We start from the raw sequence: 22,098 nt of genomic DNA, 5'->3' as shown, positions 1-22,098 counted from the left end.
GAAGGAGTGGGCGTTCCTAGGCAGGCTAGATTTGCATGGAGACCACCCTAGGTAACACCCACATGTGATGCTGAGCCTCCATAACTGAAAGAACTGAGATCTGAGCTAGGTGATGCTGGGTGTCCTCCAGCAAGGAAATGAGGTGGGCTCTAATGCACATTGTGAGAAGCTCACAGTGTGCAGTAAAATCAAAGTAAGCAATTTCAGTCCAGTAGAGGAGCTTGTATAACTTTTCAGGACTGAAGGCTAGGCTGGAATTCAGCCAATCTGCCAATGACCATCAAGAGCTTTTAATGTTTGCCACCATATAAACTCCCCTCGTTGCAGTGCCCTTGAGTTCTATGTGTGCCCCCATGCAATACAGCTGATTCACCACAAGCTATGAGCAGTGCTGTATTTTGGCCTAGGCCGACAAGGCCCAGGCCTAGGGCAGCACTTCGCAGGGGGGCAGCAAAAAAGCTGCTCCTACCCTCCACCTGAGACTCTATTGGCCACTGGTTGCTAGAGCCGCCTCTCTCATCCCCCCTCCTCCCTTTCTCACCCCTCTCTTCTCTCTCATCCCCTCCTCTCTCTCTCATCCCCCTCTCTTCTCTCTCTCTCATCCCCTCCTCTCTCTCATCCCCCTCTCTCTCATCCCCCCCCTCTCTCTCTCATCCCCCCCTCTCTCTCTCATCCCCCCCTCTCTCTCTCTCATCCCCCCTCTCTCTCTCATCCCCCTCTCTTCTCTCTCTCTCTCTCTCTCTCTCATCCCCTCCTCTCTCTCATCCCCCCTCTCTCTCATCCCCCCCTCTCTCTCATCCCCCCTCTCTCTCTCTCATCCCCCCCTCTCTCTCTCTCTCATCCCCCCTCTCTCTCTCATCCCCCTCTCTTCTCTCTCTCTCTCTCTCTCTCTCATCCCCTCCTCTCTCTCATCCCCCTCTCTCTCTCATCCCCCCTCTCTCTCATCCCCCCCTCTCTCTCTCTTATCCCCCCCTCTCTCTCTCTCTCATCCCCTCCTCTCTCTCTCTCTCTCTCATCCCCTCCTCTCTCTCATTCCCCTCTCTCTCTCATCCCCCCTCTCTCTCTCTCATCCCCCCTCTCTCTCTCTCATCCCCCTCTCTCTCTCATTCCCCTCTCTCTCTCATCCCCCCCTCTCTCTCTCATCCCCCCCTCTCTCTCTCATCCCCCCTCTCTCTCTCTCTCTCTCTCATCCCCCCTCTCTCTCTCATCCCCCCTCTCTCTCTCATCCCCCCTCTCTCTCTCATCCCCCCTCTCTCTCTCATCCCCCTCTCTTCTCTCTCTCTCTCTCTCTCTCTCTCATCCCCTCCTCTCTCTCATCCCCCCTCTCTCTCATCCCCCCTCTCTCTCATCCCCCCTCTCTCTCATCCCCCCCTCCCTCTCTCTCATCCCCCCCTCTCTCTCTCTCTCTCATCCCCTCCTCTCTCTCATCCCCCCTCTCTCTCATCCCCCCTCTCTCTCTCTCATCCCCCCTCTCTCTCTCATCCCCCTCTCTCTCTCATCCCCCTCTCTCTCTCATCCCCCCTTCTCTCTCTCATCCCCCCTTCTCTCTCTCATCCCCCCTTCTCTCTCTCATCCCCCCTTCTCTCTCTCTCTCCCCCCTTCTCTCTCTCTCTCCCCCCTCTCTCTCACCCCCCCTCTCTCTCTCACCCACCCCTCCCTCTCTCCTTCCCTCCCAAACCCACCCCCTCTCTCTCTCTCATCCCCCCTCACCCAACCCCCTCTCTCTCCCACCCCCTCGTGAGATCTCAGGGGTTCATGCTGGGACTTGTAGTCCTTAAATTTTGGAGGGAGTCACATCCGTTAAAAAAATAAGGAATGGGACAATTTTACATAGGAGGGGGAGGGTGCCCAATTTTAGTCTTGCCTAGGGCAGCACAAAAACAAAATACACCACTGGCTATGAGTCCTTAATCATTATCTGTGGCATCTCAGCCCCATCTCCTGATGTGTGCATGCACGGTTCCTGAACTCAGTTGGTTTACTTACATAGAACTTACCCCCGCCCATAATGTAGTCTCTAAAGAATGGCGCTCGGAACCAAAGCGGTAACATCAGCAGGTATGATGTAATCCCGGGGAACAGCTCAGGGAACCCAGTGGCCTCTGTACAGAAATTGGTGAAGGCGCCAGCCACCAGAACACCATGAGGGTGGAAACCGATCACATAGTTTTGGCGAGGGTCGAGATCTGCTGTCTTCACTAACTGCAAAACACAAAGATCAGGGTCAGTAGTCTGCATAAAGACTCAGGAGAGGTCGGGACAAACTATACCACTGACAAGGATGCTTATAATAGTACCGACTAGCATAAGTCTACCATCAGTCCCTGTTTCCCAGGGACAGTCCCTGTTGTGAGGTGTCAGTCCCCAAGAAATGGCCAACCCCTTATTTATTCCCAGGAGCTGACACCCTAAACATCACTGCGTTATGCATTTCTGACCTCTAGATCTGTGTTACCCAATCCGGACTCCTGAACTCTATGTGTTACTTACTCCTGACCTCTGTTACTTAGTGCTGGCCCCTAATCTTTCAGTGTTACTTACTCTTGACCCCTGAACTCTTGTGTGTTTCTTAATGCTGATCCTGAACTCTTGTGTTAATTCTGACTCCTGAATGTTTTTTTTCTTATTTAATCCTGACTCCTGATCTCTCTTACTTAATCATGACCCCTGATCTTTCTGTGTTACTTACTCCAGACCCCTGAACTTTCTGTGTTACCTAATCTTGATCCCTGAACTTTCTCTGTGCATTACTTACCCTTGACCCCTGAACTCTTGTGTGTTACCTAATTCTGACCCTTGAATTTTTTTGTGTTATTTAATCCTGATTCCTGATCTCTCTTAATGAATCATGACCCCTGATCTTTCTTTGTTACTTACTTTAGACCCCTGGAACTTTCTGTGCTACTTCATTCTGATCCCTGAACTTTCTGCGTTACCTAATCCTGATTCCTGAACTTTCTGTGTTACTTAATCCAGACCCCTGCACTTTCTGTGTTACTTACTCCAGACCCCTGCACTGTATGCTACTTACTCCTGACCTCTGAATTTTCTGTGTTACTTAATCCTGATTCCTAAACGTTATGTATTACTTACTCCTGACCCCTGAACTCTGTGCATTACTTACTCCTCACCCCTGAACTCTGTGCATTACTTACTCCTCACCCCTGGAACTCTGTGCATTACTTACTCCTCACCCCTGGAACTTTGTTACTTACCCTTGACCACTGAACTCTTGAGTGTTACTTAATCTTGAACCCTGAACTCAGCGTGTTACTTAATACTGACCCTTGAACTTTGTTACTTAATCCTGACCTGTGAACTTTGTTGCTTACTCCTGACCTCTGTTACGTTGTCCTGACCCCTAATCTTTCCGTGTTACTTACTCTTGATCCCTGAACTTTCTGTGTTACTTAATCCAGACCCCTGCACTTTTTGTGTTACTTACTCCAGTACCCTGAACCTTCTGTATTACTTACTCCAGTACCCTGAACCTTCTGTATTACTTACTCCTGACCCCTGAACTTTTTGTGTTACTTACTCCAGACCCCTGAACTTTCTGTGTTACTTACTCTAGACCCCTGAACCTTCTGTATTACTTACTCCTGACCACTGAACTTTCTGTGTTACTTACTCTAGACCCCTGAACCTTCTGTATTACTTACTCCTGACCACTGAACTTTCTGTGTTACTTACTCCTGACCACTGAACTTTCTGTGTTACTTACTCCTGACCACTGAACTTTCTGTGTTACTTACTCCTGACCCCTGGAACTTTCTGTGTTACTTACTCCTGACCACTGAACTTTCTGTGTTACTTACTCCAGACCCCTGGAACTTTCTGTGTTACTTACTCCAGACCCCTGGAACTTTCTGTGTTACTTACTCCAGACCCCTGGAACTTTCTGTGCTTCCTAATTCTGATTCCTGAACTTTCTCTGGTACCTAATCCTGATTCCTGAACTTTCTGTGGTACCTAATCCTGATTCCTGAACTTTCTGTGGTACCTAATCCTGATTCCTGAACTTTCTGTGGTACCTAATCCTGATTCTTGAACTTTCTGTGTTTTCTTTTAAATATTTTTTATTGGGTTATAAGAAAACATTACATACAATAGCAATGCGTCATAGAAGAAAAGGAAGTCAAGTACTTAGAACAGCAGTACATAAGCAACATCACGAGAATAACAATAGTAACAATAGCAATAACAGTGTCAGTCACATTATCCAACATGCCTCAAACTATGGAGAATGGTTAACAAGTCAGTTGCGATTATTTTCACAGTGTCCTAGCAAAAGAGAAGTGGTGAAATTGACAGTAGAGACCGCCTAATTATTGATATGATTCTACCAGTTAGGCACAGGGGGAGAACCGCGCCCTCCCGGCACCCCATTGGGAACATAACATGCTCAAGAAGGCGGGGTCATCCCCAAGCGTGAGCGGCAGTCCCGTCAAAAACTAGAGAACCTATCAATTTAGGTATGGCCAGTGCCTCCAAGAGAGGCTGAACTTTTCATATAACAACTTTCTGTGTTTTTTAATCCAGACCCCTGCGCTTTTTGTGCACCTACTCCAAGCCCCTTGAACTTTCTGTGTTACTTGCTCCAGACCGATGAACTTTCTGTGCTACCTAATTCTCATTCCTGACCTTTCTGTGTTACTTAATTCGGATCCCTAAACTTTATGGGTTACTTTCTTCTGACCCCTAAACTCTGTGCATTACTTACTTCTGACCCCTGAACTCTGTGCATTACTTACTTCTGACCCTCTGAACTCTGTGCATTACTTACTTCTGACCCTCTGAACTCTGTGCATTACTTACTTCTGACCCCTGAACTCTGTGCATTACTTACTTCTGACCCTCTGAACTCTGTGCATTACTTACTTCTGACCCCCTGAACTCTGTGCATTACTTACTCCTGACCCCTGGAACTCTGTTACTTACCCTTGATCATGGGAATTCTTGAGTGTTACTTAACCTTGACCCCTGAACTGAGCATGTTACTTAATCGTGACCCCCTAAACTTTCTGTGTTACTTACTCCTGACCCGTGAACTTTCTGTGTTACTTACTCCTAACCCCTGAATTTTGTGTTACTTACTTCTGACCCCTTAACTCTGTGTTACTTCAGACCTCCTGAACTCTGTGCGCTATTTAATCCGGATCCTTGCACCCTGTATTTCATTTTTAAATTCTAGTAACCTTAGACTAGCAAAAGTGTGCATATTCCAGAAGTGGTAAATTAGCAAAGCTGAGCTGTCAGAGCAGATTTCAGATTGGGACTGGGTCTAAGGAGGTATGTCCATACCTAAAGCGGTATTTGAAACAGAACCTGACTTTATTAGTTGACCGCCTCTGAGCAGTTCACAGGAGGACAGAGGCATTGCACTCTCCTTTTCTGGTCCCCTGCAGTCCCAAAGGCTGTCATAGTTCCAATCTCTGGTCTGCAGCTGTCAGTCCTCCTAGCTAGCTGTACTGCAGTGCATGTGAATAATTACCGTAGTTGAAATGCACAGAGCTCTTTGCTGTGCAGCCAGCAAGAAGAACTGAGAGCTGCATACTGGAGGATCCTGAGTAAGAACAGAAATGAACGCAAGGGTTCCAGCTCTTGCACGCTGCTCAGAATGCTACTGTGCATGGCCCATATCTCTCTGACAGGAAAAACTTTTTTTTTTTTAAAAATTCTTTATTTAACAAGTTCAAAACAACATACAGATACACAAAACATCAAAAGGGTACACAAAGTGCATATAGAGGAACATAGAAAAGGCACAATCGGTATTATTATCAGTCCAGACACCATGAGTGAAACATAACCGTCCACAGGGGTCAATCGATCAGGCATTGTGAAGGCGTGTGCCAATTTCGGCCAGACAGCAAACATAATAGGAGACCCCCAGGATGCGCTGTGTCTGTCAGTGCCACCCAAAAAAGGTCTCCACAAAGGAAGCCGGATAGCCCGACAGACACCACGCACACTTCAAACAACAGTACGCATTAGCATCCATAATACAGTGTATACTACAGAAAAAATAGCCAACAGCCTTAGGAAAAAAATAAAGAGAGAGAGATGAAGGTCAAGAATAACAGGAAAACAGTAGGGGACAAGAGACAAATAGAGGGGAAAGAACAGGGAGGGTGGAGGAGGTCCGGAAAGGGGGCGTGGGCCCCAGGAAGGAGAAAATCATACAGGAGTCTTAGCGTTTAGCTGTTAACAGCAGTTGTGCACACATCAGGGATCTCATCAGAGTAATACATCCACCCCATCCAGGTGTCTTTGAAGCGTTCCTCTCTACCCTGAGAGGTCAGAACTCGCCGTTCCGCTTCCATCACCAGGTTGACCTCCCGCTTCCACTCAGAAAGCGTGGGACAGACGGAACTTCGCCAATGTCTCGGTATGAGGCATTTGGCGGCGTTCAGCAGAAAAGGAACTACACTACATTTGTAGCGTTTGAGTGAGGAGCGTGTATCATGGAACAGGTACTGAAGGGGAGTGCGAGTAGGAGGAGTGAGCGACAACTTGGACACCCAATGATGGACAGCGTCCCAGAAGGGCTGCAGCAGTGGGCACTCCTACCAGATGTGGAGGAAGGTACCCACCTGGCCGCAGCCCCTCCAACAATGGGGGTCCGAGCCCGGGAAAATCCGGGCTAACTTGGCAGGAGTCCTGTACCATCGAGCCACAAACTTATAGGCCGACTCCTGTATCCTTGTACTAATGGAGGAAACATGGGTCAATCGCAGGATGCGAGACAATTGTGGGGGAGAGAATTCCACCCCCAGTTCTCTCTCCCATTCCCTCACGAAGTAGGGGGGCGAGGAGGAAACCCCACTCAAAAGTAATTTGTACATATGTGACAGTAGATGGCGGGATTCCGGGGGGTCTACAAACCACTTCTCAAAGGCCGAGAGGCTAGTAATTGGGCGGGGAGCAGTCGGAAGTGTGGCGAAAAAGTCGGTCAGTTGCCTATGTCGCCAGTCGGACATCGGGAAGTCGCCGAAGCGGTCGCGCAGAGTCGCTAAGGGTAGCAAAGTGCCCGCAGGAGCGAATTTCCCGCAGTACAATTTGCCGTCAGCACTCCAAGAGCGAAATAAGCATATATCTTCCCCCGGGGAGAACCAGGGAAACCCACCCAGAGGAGCCAAAGGGGACACGCCGGAAGACAAATCGCCAGATGCGTTAAGGCCATCCCAGATGCGGAGTGTAGCTATAGTCAGGGGCGACGTCCAGACCGAAAGCCCGCGTTTACCCGGCGGAATCCACGGGGCTCCCGCGAGATTCCGTCCCGACAGCGTTTTCTCCAAGGGGACCCAAGGTTTAGACTGACCATCGTGCGCCCAGTTCAGCATACGAACCAGTGCCATTGCCTTGTAGTATAGGGCGACGTCCGGAAGACTGACGCCACCATCGGCCTTCGTCCTTCTAAGGATAGCATATGCCAAGCAGGGGCTCTTATCCCTCCAGACGAACTTCAAAAAAGCCAGACGCAAACGCTTAAAAAAGGACACAGGCAGGTGCATGGGGACCGTGTTAAACAAATAAATCAGTCGAGGGAGAATGGTCATTTTAAGCACGTTGATGGGGCCAAACCACGTAACAGAGTGGGATGCCCACGAGTCCAGGTCAAGATGGATGCGTGCCAATAAGTCCCCGAAGTTCTTGTCATATAGAGTTTTCAAGTCAGGGGAGATGTTCACTCGACAGGAAAACCTTTAGGACTCGTTCACACCATGTCTGCTAAACAATTATTGTCTATGTGCCCTGTTCACAGCATTCATGTGTGTTGCATAAAAATGCAACATGTCTGCACTTTTATGCAATGAACAAAGCTACATGGCAACATGCGTCAACGCAATGCGCCTATCATAATAAAAGAAAGGAAACCATGTTAGAATTTTGACACTTGATGTTGCCTGTACATAAGAAAACACAGGTAAAAATGCAGTTCAACACATTAAAAACACATGTCAACATGCAATGAGGAGAAAAGAGGGGGGGGGGGGTGGCATGGACAGGGGGATGGTGGGGGTGATAGGGGGTGGTGTGAAAGACAGGGGGGCAGTGGGGTGAACAGGGGCATGGTGGGGGTGAACAGGGTGATGGTGTGGAAAACAAGGGGGCAGTGGGGTGAATAGGGGGTTGGGAGGGTGGACAGGGGGATGGTGTGGAATACAGGAGGGCAGTGGGGTGAACAGGGGTTGGCGGGGTTGGATAGGGGGCTGGTGTGGAAGACAGGGGGGCAGTGGGGTGAACAGGGGGATGGTGGGGCTGGACAGGGGACTGGTGTGGAAGACAAGGGGGCAGTGGGGTGAATAGGGGGTTGGGAGGGTGGACAGGGGGATGGTGTGGAACACAGGAGGGCAGGGGGGTGAACAGGGGGATGGTGGGGTTGGATAGGGGGCTGGTGTGGAAGACAGTGGGCAGTGGGGTGAACAGGGGGATGGGGGGGGGTTGGACAGGGGACTGGTGTGGAAGACAAGGGGGCAGTGGGGTAAATAGGGGGTTGGGAGGGTGGACAGGGGGACGGTGGGGTTGGATAGGGGGCTGGTGTGGAAGACAGTGGGCAGTGGGGTAAACAGGGGGATGGGGGGGGTTGGACAGGGGACTGGTGTGGAAGACAAGGGGGCAGTGGGGTGAATAGGGGGTTGGGAGGGTGGACAGGGGGATGGTGTGGAAGACAGGAGGGCAGTGGGGTGAACAGGGGGATGGTGGGGTTGGATAGGGGGCTGGTGTGGAAGACAGGGGGGCAGTGGGGTGAACAGGGGGATGGTGGGGTTGGACAGGGGACTGGTGTGGAAGACAAGGGGGCAGTGGGGTGAATAGGGGGTTGGGAGGGTGGACAGGGGGATGGTGTGGAACACAGGAGGGCAGTGGGGTGAACAGGGGGATGGTGGGGTTGAATAGGGGGCTAGTGTGGAAGACAGGGGGCAGTGGGGTGAACAGGGGGATGGTGGGGTTGGACAGGGGACTGGTGTGGAAGACAAGGGGGCAGTGGGGTGAATAGGGGGTTGGGAGGGTGAACAGGGGGATGGTGTGCAAGACAGTAGGGCAGTGGGGTGAACAGGGGGATGGTGGGGTTGGATAGGGGCTGGTGTGGAAGACGGGGGGGGGCAGTGGGATGAAGAGGGGGAAATGCCACACTACTGCTAAAAGATCCAGATATGACTTTATTCCAATATAAGTCCTGGGGACAATCCAAAAAGTAATGAGTTTGGGTGGGGCGAAAAATGTCCCCTTCATCAGGGCTAAAAAAAAAAAACATAAGGACATCTCTATATGAATACAATATGAATACAATAGCCCCTACAATATCCCCTCTTCCATAGTTAAAGTCAAACACAATAGCAAATATTATTGGACGTAAAAAAACGTATGTCAGATAACATTAGCTAACTAATATACAAGGTTTTTTTGTCTGCATCCGAGCTAAGAAAATTAGCACGCTCTATCTGCCCTATTGGCCAAAACAGAAAGTGATGAGAAATCCAAAATTTTGCAGCTGTCACTGGGACAGGAATGGAGGAGATACCTTCTAAAGGGGACATCTATTCTGGCAACAACTGTCTGGGGAATTCTCTTCACTGTGTAAGGATTTCCTCTTACTTCCTGTTGGAACTCCAAAAGTAGAAAATAATCTCCCCAACGGGGCAGAGGGGCAGAAAAATAACCTGGAAAGGGTTTTAACCCTTCCATACTTCATCCAAACCTGAAAGGAATGTTTGGACCCCCTCTTGTGTTCAGCACCATTTTTTTTCTTTTTAGTTAGGGCTCATTTACATTGGCATTGCCCTCTGAAGAGCAATCTGGATTGCTTTTAAGAAAGGCAGCAGAGACAATGAACCCCTTAAAGTGTCACAAAACAAAACTATCAATAAATGTGTATTACATACTTTTCATACTCAGTCACTATGAGATTCATTTTCTGTATTCTGCAGAAAACCTGCTTGATCCTGCTGCTCTCTATTCCCCCCTTCTGTCCATGTCCTCAATTCATCTAGGGATTTTGCAGCTGTTGAGGCAATTCTGCACATGCTCAGTTTTCTGTGAGTTTCTATGCTGAGCATTTCCTCCCTATTACATCTGGGCAGCCCATGTGACTATAGAGTCACACTTGTGGACATATACACAGTGATAAATGACAGCCCACTCCCTACTCCTCCTCTATGCCCACTAACCAGCTAAACACAATGGGGATGGGATATTACTTGTAGATTAATAGAGGCTTCACCTCCCTCTTATTCCAAGACACAGGCTGAGGGGGGTGGGGGGGGGGGTTGTGACACAGAAATCCACCTACACCATGTTATTGCCAAAAAAAATATTAAAGATTTGATTTCAAATCTATATTTTTTTGACATTTAAAACAGTTTATTAACCACTTTAATACAGGGCACTTCCCTCCCTTCCCGCCCAGGCCAATTTTCCCCGGCACTGATAGGCGGCACTGATAGGCGGCACTGATAGGCACTGATATGTGGCACTGATAGGTAGCACAGATATGCAGCATTGGTGGGCACTGATAGGCGGCACTGCTGGGCACTGATAGGCGGCATTGATGGGCACTGATAGGCGGCACTGACGGGCACTGATAGGTGTCACTGACGGGCACTAATGGGCACTGATAGGCAGCACTGGTGGGCACTGATGGGCACTGATGGGCGGCACTGATCGGCACTGACGGGCGGCACTGATGGGCACTAATGGGCACTGATAGGCGGCACTGGTGGGCAATAATGGCCACTGGGGGGCGACACTAAAGGATGGCAATGATGGGCACTTGTGGGCAGCACTGATAGGGAGGAAACTGGTGGGCATCACTGATGGGGAGGGCAATGGGGGGCTCCCTGAGCCCTGATTGCCATCCCTGGTGGCCATAGTGGGCATCCCTGGGGTCATAGTGGGCATCCCTGGGGTCATAGTGGGCATCCCTGGTGGATCTAGTGGCATCCCCCCCCCCCCGAAGGTCTGCACTGGTAATCAATGATCTGATTACCAGTGCCGACCCCCCCCCCCCCCGCTGATCACATGGTAAAGAGCTACGTCAGTAGTCTCTTTACCAAGAGCGGGGGTGCAGGGTGTCAGACTGACACCTCGCATCACCGATCGTCGCTCTGCGCGCCCCCGGGGGGCGCCCAGAGCAGTGTTATCCTGCCGCCGTCATATGACGTCCGGTCAGGATAACTCAACCACATTCCCGCCGTCATTTTGTAATAGGGCGGGCGGGAAGTGGTTAATATGAATTATTTATTTTTACTTTCTATGCCAAAATCTGTTTTTTTATTTATTTTTTTAACATGTGACCAGCAGCAGAGGACTAGAAGCTCCACCTGCTTGTGTTTCCCTGCAGACAGGCTGGAAAGAGCTGGGTCATGTGAATGCTGGATATCGATTAGGAAAAAAAGGTACACAGTTTTTTTTTTTAAATAATTAATTACAGTGCCATCACCCACATACAGAAATAGTAGGGACAATGTAGCTGAAACAGGGTGTCCACTGCCTTTGCAGGTTAGGAAGGCCTTCCTGTTGCGCAAAAAACTGTGGCGATCTGACCCCAGAGGAGACATAAATCCCATTCATCGACCCCCTGTAGATAAGTTAAATATTTATTTTGTGTGTCCTTACAATTTGAATCCTATTGCACCAAATTGTATTTTGCTTATTAAGCGGTCAGTGTCCTCGGCAATTTCACCATGAACCTGAGTCCTCTCAAGTTCAAGTCCAGTTCTGTTCTGTTAGGCTTCCCATTCTAGTTAAACACAAACTAGGAAAACAAACAGATCCTGGTTGATATCCCTCAATAGGTGACATATACAAAACAATGACGGAGCATTCTTGGTTAATGATCACTAGGCCGAGCCTCCTCTCCGAGTTCTGTATACTGTAAGCTGCAAAAAACACAAACAGTATATAACCCCCACTAATCATTGCAATAGGAATACATTTTTTGTGATAAATGCTGAATATAAAAATATATGCAAAATAGCGTTTGAAAAAGTCGTTTTATGGGTAACTGGCCCACACAGTTTTGGGGCTACCACAGGAAACGATAATATCGGTGTGTGCAAAAAGAAGTGAAGATGGCTGATTACCGTACTCGTTAAGAGGAAAGAGAGTGACCCACTATAGTTCTCTTTGTGAGCAGAGTCATAAAACGCTTCGCAATAGGTTTTGCAAAAGAACAGGGAAGTGTTTCCTAGCTATCATTATTATGCAGACATATGACCCTCTATAGCAGGGGTCCTCAAACTTTTTAAACAGGGGGCCAGTTCACGGTCCCTCAGACACTGTTGGGGGCCGGACTATAGTTTGAAAAAAAATATGAACAAATTCCAATCCGCATATTTTATTTGTAGTGCACAAAAAAACAATACAATATTTATTGTTTTATTTATATTTATATATATATATATATATATATATATATATATGACCACAGTGTGCCCCCTTTCAATGCCAGAGTGACCACAGTGTGCCCCCTTTCAATGCCAGAGTGACCACAGCATGCCCCCTTTCAATGCAGAGTGACCAAGGTGTGCCCCCTTTCAGTGCCAGAGTGACCACAGTGTGCCCCCTTTCAATGCCAGAGTGACCACAGCTTGCCCCCTTTCAATGCCAGAGTGACCACAGCGTGCCCCCTTTCAATGCCAGAGTGACCACAGCGTGCTCCCCTTTCAATGCCAGAGTGACCACAGCATGCCCCCCTTTCAATGCCAGAGTGACCACAGCGTGCCCCCTTTCAATGCCAGAGTGACCACAGCGTGCCCCCTTTCAATGCCAGAGTGACCACAGCGTGCCCCCTTTCAATGCAGAGTGACCAAGGCGTGCCCCCTTTCAATGCCAGAGTGACCCCAGCGTGCCCCCTTTCAATGCCAGAGTGACCACAGCGTGCCTCCCTTTCAATGCCAGAGTGACCACAGCGTGCCTCCCTTTCAATGCCAGAGTGACCACAGCGTGCCCCCTTTCAATGCCAGAGTGACCCCAGCGTGCCCCCTTTCAATGCCAGAGTGACCACAGCGTGCCCCCTTTCAATGCAGAGTGACCACAGCGTGCCCCCTTTCAGTGCCAGAGTGACCACAGCATGCCCCCTTTCAATGCCAGAGTGACCACAGCGTGCCCCCTTTCAATTGCAGAGTGACCACAGCGTGCCCCCTTTCAATGCCAGAGTGACCACAGCATTCCCCCTTTCAATGCAAAGCGACCACAGCGTGTCCCCTTTCAATGCAAAGCGACCAGCGTGCAGAGACTGCCAGAGAGACCACCAGTGCACTTACCTGCAGTGGCGGGCAGCTTCTCCTCAGTCCCCCGCGTCTCCTCGAGTCATCCTGCCTCCTCCTCGGCCAATGGCATGGGTTCTCCTTTTGGCCAATCTGATTGGCCAGGAGGAGGATCCATGTGACAATAGCGAATTTTCATTCGCTATTGTCTCACAAATGGGTGGGCTAGGGCGCAGTGCTCTGCGCCCCAGGTCCACCCTTTTCTGAAGCATATTACAGATTCAGTAAGTGACCGACAGTCAGCCCTATGCCGATCCCGGCCGGCGGGCCGGATTCAGGACCCTGGCGGCCGCATGCCGTAGTTTGAGGACCCCTGCTCTATAGGCACCCTAAAGCACCCATAGACATGACAATATAGTTACCCAATTAGACCAAGACATCAGCATTATAGCTGCCCTGGTATAACAATCAACCTTGAGCTTTTGCCATCTGCTGGTCATTCCTGCACTGCAGCTCACCTATCCTAATAAGAAATGCTTAAGTAGACTGCTGCCTGTTCCTAGTAAACAGGTGGATCTTTCTAGGTCAGGGGCGTCCAACCTGTGGCCCACAGGCCGCATGCAGCCCAAGAAAGCTAGACAACTATGAATGCGGCCCAACACAAAATTGTAAATTTACTTATAAATGTTGGTTTTTGTAAAAATTTGTTTACACTTAGCAGAAAAAAAAATAAATTAGACAGTGTCTCTTCACTAGACTTTTATAAGTTCTGTCTTTCCAATGAAAAATCTATCAATCTTATTCATCTAATCAGTTTTCAGCAGCACCTATATTTGTGAGTAGGGATGGGTGAACGGTTTGGCCTCAGCATTAGTTTGGGCGGAACATTTGCCGGTTAGGCCTTTCGCCGAACACCCAAATTTCCCCGTTTCGGGAATTCTGCTGCAAACTGGAGGGGGGGGGGGGGTCTAGGTGTTCAGCACATCCCTACTTGTGAGCAACTATTTTTAAGGATGAAGCACACGAAGGGCAAAATTAGAACCAAAATATCTGATGAGCACCTTGAAAATTCATTGAGAATTGCTACTACTTCCATCCAATCAGATACTGATGCGTTAATTTATCAAAACCATGTCAAATATTGCACTAGTTTTAGAGTTCCCGGTTATACTTTCATAATAAAAAAAAAATGATAAAAAAAAGTTTTATCACTCAGATAGGTACATTGTCTATATCAGTGATCATTAACTTGTGATCTGCCCAACTTTTTCTGCTCATCAGCTCTCCTTATGGTTAGTGTATTTTGTGTGAAGCTCAAGACAATTTCTCTTTTGCAAATGTGGCCCAGGAAGTGCAAAATGTTGGACTCCTCTGATCTATATAGAGGTCTGTCTGACTCTGTCATCTGTCTAAAAGTTCTGGTCCCGGATTACACCTATGATTGCTTGGATATATGCTCTGTTTACTTCAAAAACTTACATTCAGTCCACCTGGCCCTCGTGATACCTGCTATCTGGTAAAGCCAATAGGCTCTTCCCAAAACGTACCTTTTACCCTGTCGGTGAGTGCTGGTTCACACTTCTGCGATGCGGGAACACTGCGAATATGCAGCGTGTTCCTGCATCGCATCCGCACATCTGGCAGTTCACACTGCCATATGCGATACGCAGGGGGAGTCAATTAAAAGTTAACGACACCCCCAGTTGCGATCGCATATCGCAGTGCGATCTGCAAGTTCTCTACATTCAATTGGCTAGTGGATTCCTCATTACTTAAACCAAGAATGGGTTTTTGAGGCACTAGCGGTCAAACTCCCAAAGGAAAAAGGTTAAAGCCCAGTTCTAGCCACCTTTGTCTCAGTCTCAGATGTTTTCATTCTGGCCACACCATGTCACAAGTCATCTTCCCTCAACAGTGGGTTGTCCTTGACGGCCTCTCCAGCTTCTCCTGTGCAACCATAGTTGCTTGATGACAAGCCGTCAGGTGCATGCTCCTGACACCCTAACCTCAAGAAGTGGACTGAACTGATGACACTAGTCCTCATTTAAACTGAAAAAGACCAGAACTAGATCACAAATCTGTAAGTGAGTATTACAGTGAGATTTTCCTTTTTTATTTGATCAGTGGTAGGGAAAGGATTTCCTAAATATTTATGACAAATCTGGAGCCAGGGGCTGACTGGCAACTTTTGGCCCAGGGGGCAAGTACAAACCAGAGGCCCATGGTGCAGCGACTCGGCCCCCCTCCCACTCTCCCTCTTCCCAGCCTCCTCCTGACCCCCATTCCAGGCTGAAGCTCCGCTCCAGGTACCCTCTACTCACCAGCCAAATCTGGGTTCTGACCTGGCCAGCAGGGGGCAGCTGGGGGCAGGGGGAGATGGGACAGCTTGGTTGGGGCTGCCTGGGAGAGGAGAGTCTCCAGTGGGTCATGGAACCGGCCTCTGCTCAATCACAGTTTACACCATCCATTCTGGGGGGGGGGGGGGGTCTTCCCTTTGTCCTTGTCTTTACCCTACACTCAGTAAGTTAGAAGTGGGGACATTTTACTTGTCCTCACCAGGAATCCTTTAGGCATGTCTGTGGCGGAACTGGTGCATTATTTTTACGGGGCATCAGAGCGGCCCAGGGGGCAGTTTCCCCACTGCCCCCTGGCCCAGTCCTCCCCTGTCTGGAGCTAACCTTTCCTAAGGATGGAAGTGGTTAGGATGAATGTGGGGTTAAATGTTAGGAATGGGTGAAAATGAGTCATTACATTCAATTCACACTTGGTTGTTGCATCCAAATATCTGGCTCTGGGGAACATCAACAAATTGCTAAATCCACCACTTGAGTATCTGTTGGTGAGACCATAGAGGGGGCAAGCTTGGTACAAATGTTCCTATGTTTATTTTTTATTAAAAAGGCCCCAAGCAGAGCAAGTAAACACTGGAGCAAAAGGTTGGATGCACTCAGGGACTAGCACTGTGGAGGAGCTGGTGGTAGGACAGATTCATCTGGGGATTACAGAATATTGGGGGTATTAGGAAATGCTGGGAGGCGAAAACTAGAAGGGTAAGATCGTATAATTTACCAGCAAAACTCCTCCCAACCTTTCCTTACACAGCATCTTAGTATACACATTGATACCAGTAGGAATCTGGCTGAACTGTCCATGGTGCTGGAACAGATTTTCAACCTAAACAAATGAGATAGCATTAGGAAAACATGGCCACTACTCCGCCATTCTGTAAAATGACATAAGTGCATGCATATATTTTTCCAGCTGTCTTTTGGTCAGGGTCCTCCTTTTTGGTGCTTGGTGGTCCTTTAAGTTGCGCTGTACAGTGCTCACATAGTTCATTAATAATGTGACCGCAGGCTGGCACGATAACTCATCTGGAGGGGTGAGTTCATGATGCCCTAGGCTCACAGGAAGTGGGTTGGATGTTGGGAATCATTCAACCCAGAAGAGCAGCAGCAGGAAAAGGACAGTGTGTGAAGTACAGCACCGGAGAGATACTTTCATAACATCTGGTCAATTTCACTTTTTATTTATTTATTTTCTTTCATTCTGAAATTGGGCTTCAAGCTCCGTCCAGAGATTGGAGGGGCCCATAGGAGAAAAGTGCTTGCTTCTTCCCTGTTGGGATTAATAAAGTATTCTGAAGCCAACATCAACCCAAGGGCATACTACAATTCCCCAGTCCATTTTTTTATCTAGCAGATTAGTTGTTCATAAAAAGCATGGAAAGGTGTTAAGAAAGGGCTGTTTGACCTAAAAGAGGATCTTCACACCTTATGGTCATTTTTATTTGTACCTCCTCTCTTCCTTTATGCTGGGTAATCCTCAATTACCCTACTCACATGCCCAACAAATCCAACATTGCCCTGTTATAATTATCCGCTCTGCATGCTAGGTCTCTCACCACCACCTTCACTCTCATGTCCTTGGGAGCTGGCTGTCTCTCCCTGTTTCTTGCAGCTGGCCCTCTGATGAGAACCACCAGATCCCTTCTCTTCCAGTCATTGTATGGAAGATGATACCTCCTGTGATATCCGACATAGATATCCAAGGAGGCTACATGAGCATAGGAGTTGTCATCCTTGCCTTGGCATGAACAGAGGAAGGGGGCAGGGGGGGAGTGTGAAAAAGAAAAAAGAAAAGGTAATATAAAAAAAAATTGTTTTAAAGTTCACCATTAAAAAAAATAAATAAATAAATGCACATCTTTTTGCAGGTAAAAATGTTTTATATTTTTTACTTGGAGCCTGGGAAGCATTACAGCCGTGAGAAGCAGATTGCGAGTGCCATGCAGGACTCCTGCAGACTTGTCAATGCATCTGTCTGCTGGTACCTCGTACGGTCAGGAAGATACACACTGACAGGAAGAGAGAATGAACTACCGCAAGTGCTCAACAGTGCCACCGGGAGAATATTAGGAACTACAAACCGACAGCCACAAAGGCTGTCGGTACTTGTAGTTTCTCTTTCGCAGAAGATCCCCCACTTGCTGTCACTAGAAGCGGCCGCTGCAGGAGTGAGAACATGTTACATGTTCCCAAAAGTGAACTTACCTTTTAAAGTTTGCAGAAGGGGAAGGACAGCTATAGTATAAACCTTTTTTTTCGGAGTGAAGGTCTACTTTAATAACCAAGTGCTTTCCTAGACCCAGCCCTGAAGACAGGGTTTTCTTCTTGGTGCATGATACTTTTAAAAACCAAAAAATATGTAGCACACTCCTAGTACAGGATGCAAGACAAATTTAGTTTTTGGCTTGCTCTGTAATCAGAGGACTGGTGATCAATTGCCTTGGTCTGCTTATGGTTTCACAGGCTAGGAGATTGATTGTCTCCTACTGCCTTTGGGAGGAGATTGCCAAAGCTTAAGGTGGGACATTCAAATGACTGGCCTGAATATTTACTATGCCTTGGCCAATCCCTGGGGATGGGTCCCCAGAAGGCGGTCTGGGAGGTGGTAGATAGCCTGAAAGAGATGGTCTTTCCTCCACCAGGGATGGATCTCCGAGCTTCATAGGGGTGCTTGCCATGAAGCACCTCTGGACTGAATGCTGGGCCTCTCTATCAAGGGAAGGAGTCTGAGGAGGAGGATGCTCATCTAGGACTTGTAAATAGAGACCCTGACTGCATGGGTGTCCGCAAGTGGGGGCAAGGGGAGGCAAGTGCCCCCCCCCTGGAAATATTCTGCTCTAAAGGGGGATCTATGGGGGACCCTGGCCTGCTCTAAAGGAGGATCTATGGGGACTTGGCCTGCTCTAAAGGAGGATCTATGGGGACTTGGCCAGCTCTAAAGGAGGATCTATGGGGATCTTGGCCTGCTCTAAAGGGGGTCATATTGGCTAAATATATATATATATATTCTTTGCAGGGAGAGCCTGGAGTACATGGTGGTACAGGAAAACCTAGTAGCACGGGGAATATAGGTGAAAAGGTAAGACTAAATAGGGATCTATAGAGACCCTGGCCTACTCTAAAGGGGGATCAATGGGGGACCCTGGCCTGGCCTACTCTAAAGGGGGATCTATGGGGACCCTGGCCTGTGTGCTCTAAAGGGGAATCTAGGGGGGCAAAATGGGGGCGGAGCATGGATGACCTTAAAATAATGCCCCCCCCCCTGAAAAAAGTTCTGCGGACGCCCATGCCTGACTGACTCCCTAAAACAGTGTAATCAGAGAGACCTGCCTCATGGTCCCCAGCTATGAGAAAATAGACCGTTCTGTAAACCACCTTATGGTTCTCAGCTGTGAGAGCTAGGCTGTTCTACTTTTACCAAGAGAAGTGTGTCATCTGCTTTGTTGTTCTTAAGCATTTTGGAGTATCCCATGCCCCTTTTTCCCTTTCCCTAAAGTTCTACAAGCAATAAATCTTAAAAAAACATCCCCTAGACCAGCCTTTCTCAACCATTTTACCCCAGAGGAACCCTTCAAAATAATTTTTAGGTCCCAGGCTATGAGAAAATAGACTGTTCTGTAAACCACCTTATGGTACTCAGTTGTGAGAGCTAGGCTGTCCTACTTTTACCAAGACAAGAGTGTCATCTGCTTTGTTGTTCTTAAGCATTTTGGAGTATCCCATGCCCCTTTTTCCCTTTCCCTAAAGTTCTACAAGCAATAAATCTTAAAAAAACATCCCCTAGACCAGCCTTTCTTGTCCATTTTACCCCAGAGAAACCCTTCAAAATAATTTTTAGGTCCCAGCGAAGAGAAAAATAGTGCATTAGGGGGCATTGGGAAAATGCTCCCTACATTGGTGATCCGTGGGAAGAATATTCCCCCTTACAGTGGGGGTCAGACCACTATCCATGCATTCATGTTGATAGCTCTGCCAAGTAGTGTTGGACCTAGAACTATGAGGACACTATCAGATGGAAGGTCAATTGGCAACAGCTTAAGGAACCCATAAGAATTTCTTGAGGAACCTTAGGGTTTCCGCAAAACCCTGGTTAAGAATGACTGCCCTAGACTGTTTAATGGAGCTGGAGCGAATAGACTTCTGCTTGTATGACTGGTAGCCTCTGCACTGTTTGCAAAGGAACTAGGTAAATACAGCGGCTCTTTTGGGGGTAGTGCTACATATATGATCATTCCCCTATCTATGGTGGTCACCCTTAAAGTTCAACTCTACTTGGGCTTTAGAAGAGAGGGAGGGAGAAAGTCAGTAGGGGAACAAGATATAGATGGAGAGAGAACTAGAGAAAGGAGAAAAAGAGAGAACATAAGATAGACAGAGCTACAAAAAGAGATAGGGAAGAAAGAATTATTCAGAGCTTCTCATTTTGATCAAGTACTGTTGGCAATTAAGACTGCAGTACTAGTGCAATTTTTCTAAAATATAAGAGTAAAATTTAATGAAGGACGAGAAACATCACATTAGCCTCTAACATTTCCAAGAGACACTTCCTCGAAGTCTGAAGGATTTGTGTGCAGCAGGTGGGAGAATGGCCACATAAAAAGTGATTAGGACTTGTTAGTCAAACATCACAAAGTCAGGAAACATTTGGATAAAGAGCCACAACTGACAGAAAGACAAATAAGAGGCTTATGCTATTTATCAGCTTAAGGGAGTATTTAAAACAGCAGGATATTGTGCTAATTCCAATCTACAGTCTACAACTTCCTCCCAGTAAACCCATTCCTCCATCATGGTCTCCCTGTATTCTGGGAATAATTTATATTGCTACAAGGTGGTTGGAAAATTACTCCAATTCTTAAAGGAGGAATGCAGTGTATATTCAGGGAGTTTATATCTTGAGTTAAAGGGCAGCATTTACCCCAAAAAGAGGGTAAACCAATCACCATTAATCCACAATTTAACCTTTTTGCTGGAGCCTAATTTTAACTTGCACATGTAAAAATGTATATCTTAAGCATTAACTGCATTGATGGTAAAAACTTCTCATGTTCAGATCACCCCCCAGCCCCCCACCAAATACTTACCGAGCCCGATCTCCCCCCAATGCTGTGCCCGAGAGCAGCATCCTTGCTCGGTCTCTCCTTTCAAAACAGAGAGGCAGCAACAGGAGCCATTGGCTCCTGCTGCTGTCAATGAAATTGAGGAGGGAGCGGGGGGCAGGGGCGAGCTGTGCTGTGTGAGTCTATGGACACACACAGCACAGCTCAGGAGCGTGCCCACAAGAGTGCCCCCATAGGAGCACGGGGGTGTGAGGAGGAGCTGAGAGCACCAGCTGGGACCCCAGAAGGGGAGGTCCAGGGGCAAAACCAAAGCACAGAGCAGGCAAGTAGAAAATGTTTAGCATTAAAAAAAAAAACACCTTTACAATCACTTTAAATCATTATATATCTTCTGAAAGCAGATATTCTGTAAAATAGAATGGTGCCATCTCAATTATTTACATCATAATTGTACTGTTTATCAAATCTATATTATCAGTAAAAAAAAAAAAAAAAGTTAATTTTAGCGCATCCAAACACAATACCCAGTTTTTTGTTAAAATATGAAAGAGGAGGTTACATTGAGGTAATAGATACCAAATGTGCCAAAACTGAAAATTGAGTGACTTAAAGTATGAAAAACTACAATACCCCAAATTGTCCATAGAAGACACTTGTCTCTAAATCCCATCAGTTTATCGTGACTTTTACATTTTATTTTTTTTGGGGGAATTTTGCACTCTTGTGACCCATTTTCAGCAGAGAGCAGTCTGAAGTCAGCTTTCTGCTGATGTCACAGAAGTTGGTCCAGGCACTGCTTCATTGTGACACCAGCCTCAGTCTCTCAGCAAGCTGCTGAGAGTCTAAGCCGGTCACTCCACCCCCTCCACAGCCCAGCACTCCAATAAGCAAGGAGGGAGCAGAACGGGGAGCAGTGACTGACAGTCAGCAGCTCTCTGCTCGGGCAGCTGTCAGAACCGAGCAATCTGCGGTGTTCCATCGCCCGATTCTTAGGGTAGAGGCACCGGGGGACAGATGCAGCATTGGACTGATGCTGCATACTCCTAGGTAAGTATAACTGGGGAAAAAAATACCACACATCTCTTTTAAGCAAAACAGTCCCCAACCCTCCATAGAGGGTACAAAAACCATTTTGGTTGCTAACAAGTTTGGGATGGGTTGCCACTTGATTTTGTGTCCAAGCATGAAAATCCAACTGTAAAGCTGGTCATACACTGTTTGATATTCAGACAGTCCAGGAGTGACCGGCCAAATCTCATTCATTGTGTGTGACCTCTACAGAAGTAGATTATTTTACCTTAATTGTGTCAAAGGCATGTAGCACTACCCCCTGAGGGTGTACCCCATTAGGTTCTTTCTCAAACAGTGTAGAGGAAGCCAGGCACACAGCAACAGTCCAGTCACGCTGGCTCATTGATAAATCCAGGCGGGGCTGTCTTTTTAAAGTTTATTTGCTAGTATAACTTGGTAGAGGATTTG

The 22,098-nt window shown here is 47.7% G+C and overlaps 1 protein-coding gene across 1 annotated transcript in view; it reads right to left on the bottom strand.

Moving 5' to 3' along the window:
* MOGAT2 (monoacylglycerol O-acyltransferase 2) overlaps positions 1-22,098 on the bottom strand; it is a 115,000-nt gene that overhangs the window by 24,913 nt on the left and 67,989 nt on the right. The window contains exon 3 of the mRNA XM_082246663.1: positions 1,998-2,202. Within this exon, the coding sequence (XP_082102789.1) occupies positions 1,998-2,202 (205 nt within the window). The remainder of the gene's footprint in view (positions 1-1,997; positions 2,203-22,098) is intronic.

This window comes from Pelophylax lessonae (genome assembly GCF_965119305.1).
Source record: "Pelophylax lessonae genome assembly, chromosome: 2".
NCBI lineage: Eukaryota > Metazoa > Chordata > Amphibia > Anura > Ranidae > Pelophylax > Pelophylax lessonae.
The sequence above is the reverse complement of the archived record's forward strand: the minus strand, read 5'-3'. Positions and strand labels throughout refer to the sequence as shown.